The sequence below is a fragment of the Lepidochelys kempii genome, chromosome 25 (assembly GCF_965140285.1).
Source record: "Lepidochelys kempii isolate rLepKem1 chromosome 25, rLepKem1.hap1, whole genome shotgun sequence".
In the NCBI taxonomy this organism is placed as follows: Eukaryota; Metazoa; Chordata; order Testudines; family Cheloniidae; genus Lepidochelys; species Lepidochelys kempii.
In genome coordinates, this window is record NC_136404.1 from 6,903,486 (window position 1) to 6,923,630 (window position 20,145).

The 20,145-nt window shown below is 59.5% G+C and overlaps 1 protein-coding gene across 7 annotated transcripts in view; it reads right to left on the minus strand.

The window, feature by feature from the left end:
* NFIC (nuclear factor I C) overlaps nucleotides 1-20,145 on the minus strand; it is a 158,276-nt gene that overhangs the window by 39,821 nt on the left and 98,310 nt on the right. For 5 of the 7 annotated variants that reach the window (XM_073324331.2, XM_073324326.2, XM_073324330.2 and 2 more), the window contains exons 4-8: nucleotides 13,896-13,970; nucleotides 13,338-13,461; nucleotides 10,815-10,939; nucleotides 2,229-2,351; nucleotides 1,231-1,415 (exon numbers count right to left, since the gene is read on the minus strand). In XM_073324331.2, the coding sequence (XP_073180432.1) occupies nucleotides 1,231-1,415; nucleotides 2,229-2,351; nucleotides 10,815-10,939; nucleotides 13,338-13,461; nucleotides 13,896-13,970 (632 nt within the window). The remainder of the gene's footprint in view (nucleotides 1-1,230; nucleotides 1,416-2,228; nucleotides 2,352-10,814; nucleotides 10,940-13,337; nucleotides 13,462-13,895; nucleotides 13,971-20,145) is intronic. The other 2 variants (XM_073324334.2, XM_073324329.2) reach the window with 2 other exon arrangements.

The window sequence follows — 20,145 nt, forward strand, 5'->3', positions numbered from 1 at the left end:
CTCCTGCGCTGCTGGAACTGTCCAGGGTGCTGCAGGGGGGCCGGAGGGGGCCAGAGCAGAAGCTAAGGAAGAGGTTCCATAGCAGAAGGCGACACAGAGAGAAGACAGTCCCCCCGCACCCCCGGGGACCAGGCAGCACTAACAGGGCCTGGGGCAAGGGAAACAGCACATCCCCATGCACCATGGGTGCCTGGCACGGAATGAGTTGGGGGGGGGTCGAAAGATACCTGGCAGCACAGGTAAAGTGTGTGTGTGGGGGGGTTGTCATCTGCACACGTGCTGCGGGACAGACAGTTCATGGGTCTGTGGGGCAGGAAACCCCTCTACTCTCGCAATGGACTTGGGCCTTAGCTTTTGAAAATCGTTTGTTATACTTCAAAGGACGCTCTAAAGAGACAAATGGTCGGTCCCCCCCTCCATCCTTCCCCTGGTGCTGTGTCCTAGCACCTGCCAGCATTACAGACTGAGCTAATTTCCTTTCTGCCCCAGCCTGGCTGCATTGGCTCAGTTTCACTTTCTGTTTATTGTCAGTTTCACTTCCTAGTTCTCAGTCCTGGCAGGGTGTGGTGGCAGGGGGCTTTCCCATGCACCAGGGGCTGGCCCCAGTCCAGCAACACCCCTTCCCTGGCCCGCTTTGCAGTCAAATGAAAGAGGAAAAGATACTAATTGGTATTTAAAAATAATAATCAAACCATGTTCTCAGGGGTTTGTCCTGGGCCAGAGAATGAAACCCCCTGCTCCCAGTGAACGCCTCAGGGACAGGAAAACGACCCAGGGGAGTGGAAAAGCACTGCTCCTACCTGCAAATGGGCTGCACCCAGGCTGCACCCGGGATGTTCTTTCGGGGCAAAGTGTCAGCGTTTCTCTGCTGTGGAGGGGCCCGCCACAGGCCTGCGCCCCAGCCAAGCCCACAGGCTGTCTGTGAGCAGTGCACAGGTGTATGTGTGCGGGGGGGGGGGGGGAATTTCACCCTGACGGAACCCAGAGAAACCCCGTCTATCTCATCTAGCTCCTACGGTGCCGCTCGGTGCAGTCTCCGAGCTCGGGTGCCTCAGGCTGGCGACAGCATGGAGAGCTGGGGCAAGCCGTCCCCAGCTCACAGGTCTCTGATGCTGCGGGACGTGCCGGGCCAGTCTGGCAGGAGCCAGGTTGCAAAGGCCCTGTGGGACTCTCCCCCACACAGGCCCCAGGGTGGGGGAGCGGTGGGGGGCTGCCTAGGCAGCTCCTTACCGGTCCAGGCTGCTGATTGGACGGGTCGCAGGCCAGTGAGACGAGATCTTTCAGAGGGTCCTGCGGATTGAGATGAGGCGGGTACCGTATGGCCGTGTGGGGGAAGTAGGTGGAGGCCGCCTGGGGGAGGATCGAGGTGGTGGGGAAATGCAGAGTAGATGAAGGGTGTGGGCTTCGAGCGATACCTAGAGCCGGGGAGAGACAAAGAGAGGACCGGGGTGGCCTTCATTCGGAGCCCCGGGCCAGGCAGCGCCCTAGCACCCCCTCCTGCCCCGCAGGCACTCCGCTCTGGTTCCGGTGCCCCCTTAATGGTGGGGTGTGTGGCAGCCCCACACAGCCCAGCTGCCTTATACCTACGACTTTGTATCGCACCGTGTTCGGGGCGTCGCGGTGGGGCAGTGGGACCCGGGAGCCAGGGATTCCCGAGCCCTCATCCTGCCTCTGACCCCGAGGCCCCTCTATGGCCTTGGGCAAGTCACTGAACCTCGCACTGTGCCTCAGTTTTCCCCATCTGCGGACGGGGACCCCGATCCTTACCTGCCTCTGGGGCCGGGGGGAAGGTGCGTGGAGGAATCCGCTGACGCTGGTGAAGCATTTGGCAGACGAACGGTGCTAACTAACCATTGCCATTCGCAAACCAGTCCCGCTCTGAGAAACCACCCTGTTTAAACCCCCTGTCCCTCCCCACCCCCAATCACACAGGGCCCAGCCCACAAGCCCAAGGGATGCTGGGCTAAAAACCAAGCTGGGTTCTTTCTGCCCCCAACCCCGGTCACGCAGACCCTGCAGACTGTAGCCGGCGGCTCTCCCTTGCAAATTCTTCAGAGCCGGCCCTTTGCCTGCAGGGGGCCTGGCAGGCTGAGGGCGCAGCAGAAATGATACCATCCACGCATGCATTAGTGCAGCCCCCGCCTGAGCCCCCCGCCCAGCCTCCCTTCCCGGGCAGTGAATGACAAAGGAACCGCCCTGCCCTGCTGCCCCCGGAGACCCAGACTCACCGCTGTGCACGGCAATGACCGGACGGTGATGCTGGGTGAAGCTCAGCCTTGGAGAGGAGTCCTGGGGCGATGGGCTGTTGAAGGGCGATTTGTCGATCTCCGTCTTTTTCACGGGGGAGATGCCTAGTGAGCGGTGGGAAAAACAGAAACGGCGCCGTTAAGGGTCAGCCCCCCACTGCTCAGGCCCACGATGGTGCCCAGGGGCAGCATTTAAAAGGCCCATAAATGAAATCCACAGCGGAGCCCATCACCATTCAGTGTCAGGCGTCAGGGCAGAATCTGATCCCCAGAGTCAGGAAGGGTTCCCCCTCTCACCAGGCATACCATCCCCTGGAGCGCTAGGCTCAGAGGCCGGAGGCCAGAGGAGATGGCCAATGAATGGATTCACTCTGGCCCTGGCCCAAGGCACTGACAGCCCAGTGAAATCACCACTGTGACTGGGGAGAGTGAGAGGGGGGCTCCCTCCAGTGACTGAGCCTAGAACCCGGGGGAGCAAACATCAGAACGGCCACACTTGGTCAGACCAAAGGTCCATCCAGCCCAGTATCCTGTCTTCCGACAGTGGCCGGTGCCAGGTGCCCGAGAGGGAAGGAACAGAACAGGGAATCATCCAGTTATCCATCCCGTCCCCTATTCCCAGACCCTGGGGCAGGGGCTACCCTTGGTGTCCCTAGGCGAGGGTTTGCATGCAGTGCAGCTCGGCGCCTATGGGGCGCTGTGGGAGCAAGGAAGGGCTCTGGCGTGCCCGGCGTTAACCAGGAAAGGGGGCTGGGTTGGGCTGGGCGTCACTGGCCAAGACGCAGCGGAAAGAACTCCAGGGGCACGGCTGGCTTATTGCTGTGCAGAGCCAGCAGGGGGCGCAGCACCCAGAGACGCTCCTGAGGCCCTGTCACAGCCACTAATTTGCTCTCGTTAATTAGGTAGCGACAGAGGGATGGGCAGGAGCTTATGAAGTGGGTCACGTTCCCTGGCTCAACTGCTTGGCTCGCAGGGGGTCGAAGCGACAAGCTGACTGCCAAGCGTGTGTGTGCGTGTGCAAATGGTGCTGTGTGCGAATGTGTGTGCGAGTGCACAGTTGTGCATTTGTACACAGGGGTGTGCAGCAGGGTCGGTATGTGTGTGTGCGTGGGTATTCACATGCGCGTGAGTGGACATGCTGGTGTGCAGCGGCGCGCGTGCATGGATGTGTGTGTGTTTACACATGGGTAGGCACGTGTGTGAGTGGGTGTGAGTCGACACAAGGGTAGGCGTGTTTGCACGTGTGTGTGTGTGTGCGTGTGTGCACGTTGGCATACATGTGCTGGCAGGAGGATGCATCCCCAGGTGTGCAGGTGTCTCCCTCCTCCCCATTGGGCAGCCTCGCCCCACTGCACATGGCTCCAGTTCCGTGTTTCCGACCCGCTTCTCCCGCCCTCAGGGCGAATGGCCCAGCGGGCCCTGACCTGGGAAGCTGGGGGGAGAGGCACGTAGCAGGCGAGCTCTGCGCAAGGCCACCCACCCGAACCTCGTCCTGGCCTCTCCAGGACCGAAACCCATCACCTGCCGCCCGAGCCACGTCTCCTGCACCCTGCTGAGCAGAGCCCTTGGGGTTGGCATGTTCCTCCCCCCGTCCCGTCCCGTCCCTGCCAGCCACGCAGGGCCCAGGCTACCGGGGGAACCGCCGGCTCTGCACGGCACACTGTCCCACAGCACCAGCGCTCTGCCCACAGGAAGGCTGGGGCCGTAGTTACGCAGCCAGGAATAGAGCAAATAGAGGCCCAGGCCAGGCAGCGGCAGGGAAATACCCAAGGCAGGGGGATCCAGGCCCAGGGTGGTGAGGGGAGGGCCGTACAGGCCCAGGGCAGGTGGGGGCCGGGCCGTACAGGCCCAGGGCAGGTGGGGGCCGGGCCGTACAGGCCCAGGGCAGGCGGGAGCAGGGCCGTACAGGCCCAGGGCAGGTGAGGGCAGGGCCAGACAGGCCCAGGGCAGGGCCGTACAGGCCCAGGACACGCTGGAGCTGGGCTGTACAGCCTCGGGGCAGTGGGGGTAGGGTTGCCAAGTGTCCGGGTTTCGACTGGAACGCCCAGTTGAAAAGGGACCCTGGCGGCTCCGGTCAGCACTACTGACCGGGCAGCTAAAAGTCTGGTTGGCGATGCAGTGGGGCTAAGGCAGGCTCCCTCCCTGTCCTGGCTCTGCATGACTCCCGGAAGTGGCCGGCATGTCCGTCTCCTAGGTCTAAGGGTTGCCACGGGGGCTCTGCATGCTGCCCCTGCCCTGAGCACCAGCTCCGCAGCTCCTATTGGCCAGAAACAGCAGCCAATGGGAGCTGTGGGGTGGCACCTGCGGGTAGGGGCAGTGCACAGAGTCTCTGTGGCCCCTCCGCCTAGGAGCTGGACATGGGGGGCAGGCCATACAGGCCCAAGGCAGGCGGGGTCAGGGCCGTACGGAGGGGGTTGGGCCCAGGGCAGGCGGGGGCAGGGCTGTACAGGCCCAGGACACGCTGGAGCAGGGCTGTACAGGCCCAGGGCAGGTGGGGACCGGGCCAGACAGGCCCAGGCTGGATAAATTGAGGTGGATCTGATGGCTGTGGTGTTCTACGCTGGTGACTGAGTTGAGAAGGCAGCCCTGCGGCGACAGACCATTTGGCACCCATTAAATCCTGAGCCATGTAAGCACCTCCCTCATTCTCTGTGTGACGTGGGCACTATGCCCCCAGCGTGGCCGACCACCCTGCCGGGCCTTTGCTTTCCCCACTGGGGGATCTGTCAGGGCAGAGGTGCCTGTGTCGAGGAGAATGGGAACCAGCCAAGCCCCGCTTTATCAGCCCTGTCGAAGCAAACGGGACGGAGACGCTCTTTTTCCCTCTGCCACTGGGCGTCACCCAAAGTAAAGGAAACCCTCTGGATCTAGATCTGCTCTGCTCAGCTTGTGGTGCTGAGTCACTGGCATTCCTGGAGGCAGGAGACCCCCGCCCCAGCCCTGCCCCGTTATGGGCCCCAGCCGGGATAGTTGGCTGTTGATTTATGAGGAAAGATTAGGAGAGCTAAAAATATGTTGAGCTTTGCAGAGTGCTGAGCTGGGGGATTCGAGCCCTGAGCACAAGGAGCCAAAAGGCATAAACACCATGGGGGGGAAGGGTTGCTGAGCAGGGATGAGATCGTCTCCCCAAGGCCAGTGTAGGCCCCCCACCCCCACAGACCTGTGAGGACAGGTGTATGGGGGACAGGAGGAGGAGTGGCTGGAGTGCTGTGTGGGCTGGCTATTCGGGGCTGCACAGGGGTCCATGCAGGGCCAGTATGGCTGCAGTAAGGCAGAGCAGCCCCAGGGCTATTCTAACACACCGGGGCAGTCCCGCCCCCATCCCAGCCCAGAATTTGGGAGGTTCAAAGGTGGTGTAAAGCCCCCTTTGCCTGCTATCTCCCGAGCTGATTCGGGCGTGGCACTGCCCAGTCTGACCTTGCACTTGCACTAGGAGGCATGCAATGACACAGCTGCCGTCGCTCCCCAATGGCACCGAACCCCCAGGAGTTGCTGGCTTACAGTTATACCGGAGAAGGGCTGGAACCGAACCCCCACAGGGAGGGGCTCCCAACCCAGCCTCTGATCCACACCAACTTGCAAAGAGCTGTCCTTGTCTGCACCACTGGCCTCTTGGCTCTAATCGCCAGGGGCCAACCCCCATTGCCAGCACAGAAATGGGGGTCAGGATCTTTGTTGCTTCGGTCTGGGAATGCAGGGCAGGAATCTCCTCCCAGCAGCGCCTATCGCTGGCCTCCAGCACAGGCTGGATCCGCTGAGAACAGGCCCAGCATATCCTGCCTCCCATCGGGCTGCGTGTGCTGTGAGAACAGTGCCCACGCCAGTGTAGGGGGCCTAGCTAAGGTAGGTGACAAGGGGAAGCCCTGGGTGAAGGGCTTTGACCCATGTGGAAGGCTTGGGCTCAGCAGGAGCTTTAGCCAGAAATTCGGGTCGGTTTTTAAAACAGGCCCGGACGCCTGGGTTCTCCAGGGCTGGGCACCACAGTCCCGCTGGCTCATCCTCGCTTTCAGAGGGCCAAACACTGCAGTTTTATCCTCCCGCTGAGCGAAGGCTAGCAGACTCGGTCCTAGAGGTGATAGGGCCCAGGTCTCCAGGCTGGTGGTCTCTGCCCCCAGCTTGCCTCATTGCCTTTCACCCAGGAGCCAGCTGCACTTGTCGAAATGGAACAGCTGCCCCCCAGTGTTCACCAGCTCTCCCTAGTGTCCTCCAGCGTGCTCTGCACCTGCTCCACCCTGCTCTATTCTGACCCCTGGCTGCCCACAGGACTGACTGTCTTCCCCCGTGCTCCCTGGTGCCCAGGCCTCTCCGGGCACAGGACATGGACAGCTGCGCCCCAGGGGATTTGGGGAGAGGAGTTGGAGGAACTGGCTCCCCCCACGCCTGCAAGTGATTCCAGCTGGCAGGCCCAGAGGCGGTGTGTGGCTGGCTGGGGATGGCTCCCCTTGCTGCTGGGGAAGGATGGTGTCTCCGGCTGGAGTGCCTGATTCTCTGCTCTCCCCTGGGCTGTACAGGGCAGCCCCCATCCTGGGCAGCTGCTTCCTCTGACCCAGCCCCGCCACTTGCCCACTGCAATCCCTCTCCATGCCCCTTGACCCCGTCTCCCACTGCTCCGCCCTTCCCCTTCCGCCCCTCCCCAATTCACCCCAGGCCCTCCTCTCTGCTGTGCCCTGCATTCAACCCGGCCTCTGCTTCCCCCCCAGGCCACAGCTTCCCCTGCAGCCCCCTCAGCCCATGGGCATTGGCAGAACTCTCCCACCAGGGCAGAGCCCTGTGGCTGCGCACGACACTGGGCATCCCCTGGAGAGGGCATGTGGCTCGTCTGCCCTTCCCCATCCTGGTACCCGGGGCTCCTCCCGGCCTGAAGTGGGGAACTCTGAGAGGGAGTTAATCCTGCTGCCATAGTGCCATGGAGGATTTATCTCCAGCCATTCGGCCCAGCCGGCCTTAATGGGTTTAGCCCGTTCTCAGACGTTCATTTAGGAGGATTTCACAGAACATCCAGTTCAGGATTGAAATAAACCCCCCTGCGAGGCACCGGCTAAGCACATCCCTTCTCAGATGGCTTACACCCTCCCCTCCCCGGCCAGGCTTGGGGGGCACAGCGAGAGAGGGACTCATGTACTCGCACCCAGAGCTGAGGTTCTCCCTGAACTCCAACAGCTGGCGGAGCTAGTGAGTCGAGGGGAAAAAAAAGAAAGCTGCAGCCCAGGAGGGCCAAGGGTTGGAGCAGGGCGTTTGGGAACCAGGACTCCTGGGTTCTGTTCCTGGCTCTGGGTGAGCACTCCTCCTTGCCACCATGCCTACAATGTCTTGACAGTGACTGGCTACTCTGGCTGTCCGGCAGTCTGTAGACAGCTAGGTAAGGCAGAGCAACCCCAGGGCTACTCCACCACACCTGGGGCAACCCGGCTCCCAGTACAGTCCAGACCCAGACAGCGCACACAACACGATCTGTCTGTGACGTAGAAAGCTTCTCTTTGTTCTGTGTTTCTTCAACACCTAGCAGGCCAGGGACCTGGGCCGGGAGGAGGCTGCTAGGGGCTACTTCCTCTAGCAAATATCGAAGGGGCCAGCAAAACTCAGGAGCCTGAACAGAGGAAGATTGCATAACCTGTCCTCGGGATCTTTAAAGCAATGCTCACATTCATCATCATCAATAGAGCCAGCTGGAAAAGGGCATTTCCCAGGAAAAACTCAGACAGCAAAAATGCAGGGTGGGGGTGCAGGGTTTACATAATAACCTGCCTTGTTTTTTTTCATTAAAAAAAAACTCCCCCAAATTTCTAAAGAAAAGGGGGTTTTGTGTGGAAAATTTTCATTTTGGAAAAGAAAAAGGCCCTTTTACATCCAAAACCAGCTTTGACCAAAAAGCTCAGCCGGCTCTGGGATTTTCCAATCCCAGGGTAAAGTGCTTTGCAGCTGCTAACTCAGAACACCACCAAGACGCCTCCCCACTTGGGGTCAGCGCCATTCTCCCCAAGGCCAAGAAGGCCAATGGCATTTTGGGATGTATAAGTAGGGGCATAGCGAGCAGATCGAGGGACGTGATCGTTCCCCTCTATTCGACATTGGTGAGGCCTCATCTGGAGTACTGTGTCCAGTTTTGGGCCCCACACTTCAAGAAGGATGTGGATAAATTGGAGAGAGTCCAGCGAAGGGCAACAAAAATGATTAGGGGACTGGAACACATGAGTTATGAGGAGAGGCTGAGGGAGCTGGGATTGTTTAGCCTGCAGAAGAGAAGAATGAGGGGGGATTTGATAGCTGCTTTCAACTACCTGAAAGGGGGTTCCAAAGAGGATGGCTCTAGACTGTTCTCAATGGTAGCAGATGACAGAACGAGGAGTAATGGTCTCAAGTTGCAGTGGGGGAGGTTTAGATTGGATATTAGGAAAAACTTTTTCACTAAGAGGGTGGTGAAACACTGGAATGCGTTACCTAGGGAGGTGGTAGAATCTCCTTCCTTAGAGGTTTTTAAGGTCAGGCTTGACAAAGCCCTGGCTGGGATGATTTAACTGGGAATTGGTCCTGCTTTGAGCAGGGGGTTGGACTAGATGACCTTCTGGGGTCCCTTCCAACCCTGATATTCTATGATTCTATGATTCTAAGGTGGGGAAACCGAGGCACAGAGAACAGACGGGCCAGCCCAAAGTGCTGAGTCAGTGCTGGGACTAGAACCCAGGAGTCCTGCGTCTCCAGCACCGATACCTTGCCCTTGGTTCTCAGGCTGGTGTAAATCAGGAGGAAATCCAGGGAGGAAAATGGACTAGATTCTGCTCTGGGACAGATTCTGCACCGGGCCTCTCGGTGTGCTCTGCTGCCCAGAACTGCTGGAGCTCAGAGTTCTCTGCCCCCCCGCTGGAGAAGGAGGGGCTGTGTACACTGTCCTAGGTGCCCCCCAGCTGGGCCAGGTCCCTCACAATTAGATTCTGGCTCGATGGTGCAAAGCCCAGAACAGGTGTCCAGCTTGCGATATGGCACTTCCAGCAGGGCTCAGGGGACACCTGCAGTCCAGACAGCCTCCCGGTCGGACGACAGGGTCCGCGCCCCGCAGGGCAGACAAAGGATCAGGCTGTGATTCTGTTCTGGCCCTGGACCCCCAGCACGGCCCAGGTTCTGGAAGGGGGCTCAGGATCTGGGAGTCTGAAACACCCACCCCCAGCGCACCTTTGCATACACACAAACACACAGATGCACACGCACACAGTGTAGGGGGAGGACCAGGGGCCAGGCCCAAGGACTGGGGGTGGGGAATAGTTTGGGGTTCTCAGGCTGAGAGGCAGGAAAGCTAAAGAGCCCCTTTAAAAACGTCCCTAACCATGTGAAGCTGGGGGGTGAATCCCACGGGGCCATTAGCTGCCAGTGCCCGCTGCCCCCCAACCCAGCAGATCCCCGGAGAACCTCCCCACGCCTGCTTCCTGGGTGGCCGGCTACATTTAAAGGGGAGGGGACAGAAATCGCAAGATTATAAAAAGAAATACATACAAGATAATGTACAACCCCCCTTCCCCCCGGCGGTCCTTGCAGGGAGAACTGGCGCTGCATGGGACCCCAGGAACCAGCCATCTGAAAAAGGGTCTGTATTGCTTTAATTAGCTCAGCCAACCCCCACCCCCTTCTCTTAATGAACGGCTAATTGGGGCTGTCTAGACAGGAAGACAAAACATCAAACAAGGAAGAAATCCCTCCTCAGTAATATGGGGCACCTGTGGAGAGGGGGAGCGGTGGGGGCAGGGCCCCAGCCTGGCAGTGCACAGAGGGGCACAGGGCAGCAGGGGCAGGGACACAGCGAGTGCAGGGGCCGGGCGGGGAGCCAGGTGGCCTCCTGAGCGGGGAAGTCAGTTCACGGGAAGAGCTGCTGGCCCTCCCCTGGAAGATTCATTGACACAGACCCTCTGTGGGGATCCCAGCCCCAACTCCAGAGACCCTGTGCTGGGGGAGACCCTGTGGACCCATGGAAATTTCCGGCACAGTCATCAGAGACACCTAGAGAAATCTGCGTGCACCTACTGAGGGCTCCTACAGCGCTGCCAAGGACCCAGCCAGGAGCTCCGGTAGTGAGCCCAGCATGCCTGGCAGAGTGAGACTGCGGCTGATGGTCTCTGGCAGAGGGAGGATGGCACGCTGGCTCACCCCCTGGCCATGCCCCCACATACAGCACCTGTGAAGCCAGTGATCAGCAGCAGGGATGCCCCAGGATGCAGGGGACAGCTCCTTTCCCTGCTCTGCCTCGGCGGGGAAGGGAGAGCTCAGTGGTTTGAGCATTGGCCTGCTAAACCCAGGGTTGTGAGTTCAATCCTTGAGGGGGCCTTTTAGGATTCTGGGGCAAATATTGGGGATTGGTCCTGCTTTGAGCAGGGGCTTGGACTAGATGACCTCCTGTGGTCCCTTCCAACCCTGATGTTCTATGATAATCTAGGTCTCTCATCGCCTGGGGGATCCTCTGAACCAGGAACCGGCTCCTAAGCCACAGTGACAAACCCAGAAAGGAGAAGCCGGGTTCACCGCCCCACCTGGCGCCAGAGCCAGGAGAACATGCAAGGGAAGGGCCCCAGGTGGGATACCTACCCCCTTCCATGTCTTCTGTCCAATTGCGGCTGCTGCTCGTGGGCGAGCTGGGCGAGGTGTAGTATTCGCCCCCCGGACTCGTGTCTATGTCGTCCTCCATGGAGCCAGACTTGTGTCGTTTACTCCTGGGGAAGGGGAGGGAGGAGAATTGATCAACCCATGGAGAGTTGTTCGATGCGCCAGGGTCTTTCGCTGCCATAGGCTCCTGCTGAGAGCCAAGGGGTGGCAGGCAGGGCTCGGGGGCTCTGTCCCTCGCTGTGTTGTGCAGTCTAATGATTAGCACCAAGGATTAGGAGTCCAGATGCCTGGGTTCTGTACCCAGCTCTGGGAGGGAAGTGTAGTCTAGTGGTTAGAGTAAGGGACTCTGCCACTGAATGGCTATTTGACCTCAGGTGAGTCGCCAGCCCAGTCTTATGGCCCTATTGCTTGAGTGAGTGGCCCACCTGACACGGGACAGGGCTGCAGGAATGTGACTTTATCACCTTGCAGGGCAGCTGGGAGCGCTCATTACTCAGGGGCATGCTCCACTCTGGGGCAGAGTGTCCCCTGGGGTGCACATGGCAGAAGAGGAGGCTACCGACTTCACGCACATGGAGATTCTTGGGCCAAGCCCATACGGACGTGGCACATTATGGCTGCTGCCAGGGAGGAGCTGGTGGCAGGGAGCCCTGGGGTCAGTGACAAGAAGAAATGAAGCTGCTGGGCCCAATACTCCTCTCAGTTACACCCATGCGACCCCAGTGGGCTCCAAGAGGAAGGGGTGGTCTGGGAGCCAGACTGGGGGCTTGTGTTCATGCACATGGCTGCAGCGTCAGGAGAGCTGCTCCCCTCGGCCTTGCTAATCCACCTCCCGAAGAGGGGTCCTTGTGTCAGGGGAAGAAGCCCTCCCACGCACTTCTGCAGGGGGCTAAGGGGTGGAACTGCGTCGCTCGGGGGTGGATTTTTCACACCCCTGCGCAACGCAGTGATACTGACATGGGCCTGTAGCATCGGCCTGGCCTGTGAAGCAAGCCAGGCCAGAAACAGGCCCCAGTGCGGCCAGCAATGCCCGGAGTGCCAATTAACTCTAAGCATGTGCCCGAGGGCGTGGCTGACCCACGCTGGCCCCGATCAAAGACAAGAGAAAGGAAGGGGCTCCCTGAGGCTTCATCCACTCTGCCAACCAGTGAGGTGAGGCCGGCAGGATCCCCCTCCCCTCGCCTAGCTCATCTGGTGGGAAATCCACAGGGCCTGGTCTCTGCCAGCACGTTCCCTGGCAGGGGAAATGGACACTGTGGGCCAAATTCTGCTCTCCAGTAACCTGGCAGAGCCCATGAGAGCCAAATTCTGCCCAGAGACCTAAGCGGGCTGCTTCTCCCTCAGCTCCCTGGCTCCTGTTCTCTCGTATTAGTTTACAGGGTGCACACCCGCAGCCACCGAATAATGTCATCCTCCCCGTTTGCCTCTGGGGGGAATGCAGCAGCTGTTTCATAGCCACACAGCAGTCTAGGACCGGAAGTGGCAGAGACCATATTCAGAGGGACGGGGATTAGAGAGAGGCACAAGGTCCCGTCCGAAGGAGGCAGGGAGCCCGCACACGGCTGCTAATACTTCTCCTCATTCCTAAGCTTCCACCGGCCTCAGTCGCTATGCAACAGCCCCCAGGAGCACAGTGCCCGAGCAGCAGGGGGGCCAGGCCTGCCTCAGGGGTGAAAGCCCCCATCACTGCTCCTCAAGCGGTCTCCCATCCAGCTCCTGCATAGCCTTGGTCCTGCTTAGATGGAAGCACGGACAGGCCCAGGCCGCCGGGGTGCTACAGCTGCCAAGCTCAGGGCTGCTCTAAGTTGGCCTTGGAAGCCACCAAGCCAACCCTGTTGGTTAACCATGTCGCTGTTGGATTTCTTCCCCGCAGGGCTGTGACCGCAGCAGGTCGCTGGCGCGCTGCAGCAATGATGGGGTTAAGTAACACATATCTCCCTCCCCACCAGAGGAGGTTGGCAGGCTAGCGGCTGGGAGCCCGGGCAGCAGGAGTTCCCCAAGGACACAGTGTGCCAGGCAGGGAGAGGACGAGGAGCGAGGAGGAGAGGAGCCCACACTGGATTCTGGCTACAGCCCAGCAAAGGGAAAAACCTGCCCTGGATTTCTGTTCTGTGGACCAAACTACCCCAGAGCTGGGGCCGCGCAGGAGGAGGTTTACGCTGCTGCCCGGTGTGTGTGTGCAGGAGTCCACGGACATGCATGAGGCTCCAAGCGTGCCTGGGTGGCTCTGTTGGTGTGTGTGACTGGAGCGCCATGCGTGTCCCCGTGTGCGTGTACATGTCTGTACATCCGGGTCTCTGCGTGCATGGCAGAGCGCGTGTGCCCAGGAAGGTGCTTGCATGCATGTGACTAGGCATGCTGGCAGGCCCCGCATCTGGCTGAAGCAGGACTGAACCTGCCTTGCCCTTCCCACACCGTGCTGCACAGAGAAGGCCTAGAAAAGGCCCAGCCCAGCCCTCGCCTGGCCCTGCTGCCCCCAGAGCCCGTGCTGAGGCTGGTACGTACCCGCTGGAGGAGGTGCTGGGGAGCGTCCTTCTCATGCCAGTGCTCGAGGGGTTCAGATCATAGGCCAGATGACCCTGCAACTCACCCAGAGAGAAATTTGGCCCCGTGCCTGTCACCACTGGTGCTGTGGATCACAACATAGAGAGAGCCGCGTCAGGAGGGCTAATCAAACACCCAGCCTGGGGCAGGCACGTCCCGCTCGGTCAGAGCTCCCCTGGGCCTGCTGCTCCACGGGAAAGCTGCATTTGCTACCCACTCCTGGGGGGAAATTCACCCTGGCCATTATGCCAACTAGGACTGGTGCCCCCCACAGGGCTCAGGAACACAGCCATTGGCATGAGGCTGCCAGGCTGTGCCCAGACCTGCTCACCAAGCCCTGAGCCAAACTCCACGCAGTCTGCTCCCCTGGAGGGGCTGCGGGGGTGGAAGGGGAAGTGACTGGCTTTGCCTCACCCTGCAATGGCGTGTTTGTCAGCGCTAGGGAAAGTTCTGGGGCCCCACCGGCTTTCCTGCCTGCCGCCGTGCACATGCACCCCCAGCTGCCAGCCTGGTACTCACTTCGGGAGACCTGGATGAGCTCCGTGACGCTGAATACCCCTGACGTGACAAAGCTCTCCTGGAAGTCTGTTGTATCTGCCGCGGGGAGAGAGAGAGAGGTGAGAGGAGCAGAGAGACACGGCTCCGGGCACCCATCACTGGCACCAGAGTCGCCGCCATTCCCTCCCTGCGGCTCTAACTGGGGTGGGCTTCTGCCCCAGCCCTCCACCCATAACCCATCGTTTCGAGGACCTGCCTCTTTGCACAGCCGCCGGGGGCCACTGTTGCCCTGTAATGCGTCATGACGCCCCGCCGTAGTGACCGAGCAGCCTGGTGCCCAGGTCTCCGCAGATGGGGCGAGCTGGCTGGCTTGCTGGTCCCAGCCTTGCTCCTAGGAGCTGAGGCAGAGGCCTGCAGAAGGTCCAGGGCTCCCCTTCGCTAGGTCAGAGGCAAGGTCCTCAGGCTAGCTGAGCTGCCAGGTGCATTCCTGGCCCAGAGCAGCCTGGCCTGAGGTATTGCTGGCTCACTGAGTTAATTGCCCATCAATTAGCAGAGCCATGGGGCTGGGCTGTCTCCGGGTTTGGAGTGGGCCAGGGAGCCTTGTCACAATCCAGCCCAGGGGCCTAGATGCTGGAAGCCGTCGCTCTGCAGGGACCTAGGGGAGAGGAGCTCCTGGGTAGAGATGGCACCTCAGCTGCTGGCCGCATCTCTACAGAGAGGCCAGGGTGGGCAGGGCCGGAGATTCCCCCTCCCTCCTGCAGCATGTGCTGGGCATCGCTTCCCGGGGCTGCCAGCTCTCTAGAGCCCTGGCAAGGAAGAGATGCTGTAGCCACCCCAAGATGCAGGACCCCGGGGACCTCCCATGGTCTGCTTGGGCCAATGGCTGGAGCAGACATTCCAGCAGCCTAGCTTCTCCCATGTTGCATGCATTAAAGCCGCAATCTGCATCCTCGCCCAGCAGCTGCCAGCCCATGGGCCCCTGCCAAGTTCCCAAGTCAGCCCAGATCCTCTTGCCCAACGGGCACCAGAGCAGCATCGGCATGGCCCAGCCTGGCTCCTCCCCACCCTTTTCACTCCTTGTCAACAACCCTACCCTCTGAGCGCTGCCCGCTCCTGCCTGGGGCTCGGAGAGGGCGAGGGATCCCCAGCCCAGATCCCCAGGCGCTGGCTGTGAAATCTAATTTCCTATCTGTGTGACTCATGCTGGCTCCCACGTATTGCACCTGTGTGTCAGATATCCAGTAACTGACGTACATGTCATACTGACCTGACCCGCTTTCATGTCACACTCACATAGCTTAAAACCCCAACCCGTGGTGTGAAAGCAGCTCTAATTCTCTCCATGGGCTGGGTCATAAGTGCTCAGGGCGGCTGTAACTGTCTTGAAATTCTTAGCCAGAATGTTGCTTTAATCAGAGATACAACAGAGGCAGCTCAGGACTTGCCAGATTAGATCAGGGGCCCATCTAGCCTGGTATCCTGCCTCTAACAGCTGCTTCCGAGGAAGGGGCAAGAATCCCGCAGTGATGGGGTATCTGCCCCAGGCACAGGCCCCTCCTGGCCCCCATGGCTAGAAGTCAGCTCCTGCCCTGAAGCAGGAGGGTTCATTCTCCTTTCAAGCTCTTCTGCTTTTAAAACATTTACTCTGGATATTCTTGTTATGGCATGGGCACAGGACAGCAGGTAGTCCTGGCCTGGGTATGACTCAAGTCCCTTCACTTATTCCTAAATTAGTCAGCCGGGACCATTGTGGTCATCTCTTCTGAGCTCCTGCCCTAGTCCCTGAACTAATTCCTGGGGAACAAGCACAGAGCTGGGAGAACCCCCCCTCCCCACTTGATATAAAGATTTCCAGGGCTGAGAACCCCTCCACGGCCCCAGGCAAATTGTTCCAATGGTTAATTTGCCTCACTAAACAGTGCATCTTGTTTGTCATCTACGTTTGTCTAGCTTCAACTCCCAGCCACTGGCTTTCATTAGACCTTGCTCTGCTGGATTGAGGAGCCCTCGATTCTCAAATTCCTGCTCCCCATGCAGGTACTTACCATGTCACCCCTCACCCTTCTCTTTGCTAACCAGCTGGAGCGCCGAGAGTCTATCACTACAAGGCAGGTTTTCCAATCCTTTAGTCATTCTCAGGGCTCTTCTCTGAACCCTCCCCGATGATCAACATCTTCCTGAATTGTGAGCACCAGAACTGGACAAAGCCCAAGGGGCGGTCGCACCAGAGCCAAATCCAGAGATAAAAGAGCCTCCCTATTCCTACTTGAGATTCCCCTGTTTCTACGTCCAAGGATCACAGTAACCCAGAGCGAGCTCAACTGATTATTCACCATGACCCCAAAGTCCTGTTCAGAGGCACTGCTTCCCCAGGAGTACCCCAAAGAACTGTAGGGTTACGAGGGACCACAAGGGCCATCTAGTCTAACCCCTGCCAAGAGGCAGGATTTGCTGTGTCCAAGCCAGGTGGTTATCCAGCCTCCTTTCAAAACCCCCAGTGAAGGGGCTTCCACAACGTCCCGAGGCAGGTCTGGTCCACTGTCCTACTGTTCTTAGTGAGACAGACTCTAAATCTGCTCTGCCGTCGTTTGAACCCACTGCCTCTTCTCCTGCCCTGTGTGGCAAGAGAGAACGTTTCTCCATCTTCTTCATCACCTCCTGTAGCGGTGGCACGTGCTCTGAGTTCCTCCATGTGTGACTTTGCAGGTTGGCTCGTTGTGCCCAGCTCACCAGGCAAACTAGCCTGTTCTGTCTCCGAGACCTGTCAGCTTTGTTCTTCACCAACCTTTTTGTCATCTGCAAATTTTATCAGTGATGATTTTGATGTTCTTGTCAAGGTCGTTGATAAAAATGTTTAATACTGATCCCAGAACTGATCCCACAGGATTCCGCTAGAAGCACACTGACGATGCGTCCCCATTCAGTTACGTTCTGAGACCCATCAGTGAGCCAGTTTTTAGTCCATGTTATGGGCGCCGTGTTGATCTTGTATTGCTCTCGGTTTTTAATCAAAATATCCTAGAGTACCAAGCCAAAATGCCTTACACTATTACCTGTACCAACCAAACTTGTAATCTCTTCAAAGAAATCTATCAAGTTAGGGTGACAAAATTTGTGCCTCAGTTTCCCAATCTGTAAAGTGGGGACAGTGACACTGGCCTGTATTTGTATTTGGGGACTGACAAGTCCTGTCTCAAGGCTGGTGTATGCAGTTCTGAGCATGGGAATCATCAGGGCGGGCTCGGTAGAACAGCAGCTAACTGGCACAAAGGCGGCATGGTCTTGGGCTGAGGCTGTGGGTCTGGGTCTCAGAAGAGCACACAGTTCAGAGGTCTGACCCCAGTCCTTCTGCAGATCCCCTGCGTGACCAGGGGCAAGTCCCTTTGGCTCTCTGGGTCTCAGCTTCCTGTCTTTAAAATGGAGATTAAAACTCCTTCTTTTGTCTGAATAGACTTTAAACTCTTCTGGGCAGGGGCGGATTCGACTGTATGTTTGTGCAGCGCACAGCACAATGGTCTAGGGCTGGCACGCAGCTTGCCAGTGGGGGTGGCCTCCAGGTGCCACTTCTCAGTAACAACTGATGGCTTAACAGTCCTGGATACTTCCGTCCCCCAGCTGGCAGTCAAGCTCCTGCCCGCATGCCCTGGGGCTGGCACACTGGCAGAGCTGAACGCAGGGGCCTCCGGCACGTGGTGGGTGACTCTGAAAACCAAACCCAGCCACAGGAGTGACTCAGTGGAAAGCAGCTGCAGGTGGGAGATCCTGGCGCTCACAGTGAGACAGCAAAGTCAGTGAACGGGGGCAAACTGCGAACTTGCCAGCTTGAGATGCAGCCCCCATTCTGGTCACCTGATCCTACCACGGGCACCACCCCGCCCGTCTCCAGTTATCCTGCACCTGGAATCCCAGGGCATGCGCCCACTGTCCTGCAGCCCTCTGCCACAGGTCCACGCAAACACTCCGTTGGCCTCTCTGCAACGAGTCCGAGGATGGCTGTTATGCTGGGGAGCTGGGCTGAGGCCTGCCAAACTCATTCCACGCTCCACAGACCAGCTGATAAAAACTCTGGCTCCTGGCCAGCCAGGTCTGCGGTCTCCCTGTCGCTCAGCCCAGTCCCCTTACAGGGAAACTATTCAGCATCTGCCTGGAGCGTATGTCACCCCAGGCACTGAGGAGCCAAGCCCCTCCTGCAGCTTGGGTTTGCTGAGTCAGCACTTCTGCTGCAGGGGGCGAGAGTGTGGGGCGGTGCACAAGCAGCGATGGGCTCAGTCTGGGTCTCAGCATCACCGGCGGCTGAGAAGCTGCTGGCAGAAGCCGGAGGTGAAGGAGAAAGCCCTGGCTCAGCAGTTTCCTCTCCGTGGCGTTTTCCCATCTAGCAAAATCCAATCGCTTCCTTTCTGTTCCATCTCGGCGCCTCACCTTTCACCCCAGCACTTCCGGGCGCTGCTCTGGGGATGCCCTGGGCCAGCGGCAGCCAGGGATTTAGCTGGCGCAGGCTGGCTGGGAGCCCTCTCTCCCTGCTCTTCTGCCTCCGTCTTGTTGGCTCAGTCACACAGACGCAGCCGACCAAAATGTGCTTTTGTCAGTGACGTGGACAGCTGCTTTCTCTAAAACCATGCAGCCTAGTGGGGAGGCCCAGGCCTCAGGACACCTGGGTTCTCTTTCTGCCTCTACCACTGGCCTGCTTCTGGGCCTCTGGGTCCCCTTCCCACCCTTGGGGTGCCAGGCTGTCTCTCTTGGTGTCTGGGCAGCTCCTGGCAGTGGGGCCCTGATCTTTCTTGGGGGCCTCTAGGTGCCACTTAATACAAATAACAAGTAATATTTGTTGCAGGGGCCCAGCACATCCGTGGTGCGAACTCCGGGGTGTCGCTGTGGACACCCCTCCCTTGACATTACTAACAGATGAACCTCTCGGTGTTACCTCATCTGCAGAACCCAATTACCCTCCCCCCTCCCCCCCATCCTCCGGAAAGCGGCCTTCCTAGAGTGAAGGGTTAATATTCCTGCCTGGGTGGGGAAAGTTCTGCCCTCCATTAACATCCAGCTCTTCTATCTGTGCTCGTCTGACCCTCTCTCCAGCGCTACCCACCGCACCCAGCCCAGCCCCATCTCCCTGAGTTAATGGCCCGTGTTTGCAAATCCTTGCGCGAGTCTGAGCTCCGAGCTCGCTCCATGCAAAGGGATGTTTATTCTGACTCTGTGCCTGGGAGCTTGTGAATACGGGCGCCTGAGGGGGGTGCCTTAGTCCAGAGCCTCAGCCTGGCCTTCAGGCACAGAACCACTGGCTTGGGGTGCCCGCTGGAGAGGCCTGGATGCCCTCAGCATCTTCTTCATCGAGTGCTGGCAAGAGGGAACCATGAGCTCTTGAAAAGGCCCCAGCAGTTCTCAGGGGGAAGCACAAACATGACCCCTTGGGAGCACCTGGGCTTCGCCCTGCCCGCTCCTGGTCCTGCTGTGGGCTGCCTGATCTCCTTGGAAGAGCAGACACAACACTGGCCCCTGAAGGAGCAGGTGTCTGTGCTGCTGGCCGCTGCAATGCAAAACTCGGCTCAAATCTTCCCACTTCCATGGGGCTCGGCTGGACTGGGGCTCCCCAGCGCCCCCTGCGGCAGGAGTGAGATCCCGCCCGTGGGACTGCATTGGCCCAGGGTGGGCTGGGGCCCCCTGCGGCAGGAGTGAGATCCCGCCCGTGGGACTGCATTGGCCCAGGGTGGGCTGGGGCCCCCTGCGGCAGGAGTGAGATCCCGCCCGTGGGACTGCATTGGCCCAGGGTGGGCTGGGGCCCCCTGAGGCAGGAGTGAGATCCCGCCCGTGGGACTGCATTGGCCCAGGGTGGGCTGGGGCCCCCTGCGGCAGGAGTGAGATCCCGCCCGTGGGACTGCATTGGCCCAGGGTGGGCTGGGGCCCCCTGCGGCAGGAGTGAGATCCCGCCCGTGGGACTGCATTGGCCCAGGGTGGGCTGGGGCCCCCTGCGGCAGGAGTGAGATCCCGCCCGTGGGACTGCATTGGCCCAGGGTGGGCTGGGGCCCCCTGCGGCAGGAGTGAGAACCCGCCCGTGGGACTGCATTGGCCCAGGGTGGGCTGGGGCCCCCTGCGGCAGGAGTGAGATCCCGCCCGTGGGACTGCATTGGCCCAGGGTGGGCTGGGGCCCCCTGCGGCAGGAGTGAGGTCTGTTCAGCTGTTCCCCAGGTGGGGAGCGCTGTGGCAAAGAGCCTGGGACAGCTGTGTGATTCTCTCTGTGCCCCTCAGGACCCCCCACACCCGCTCTGGG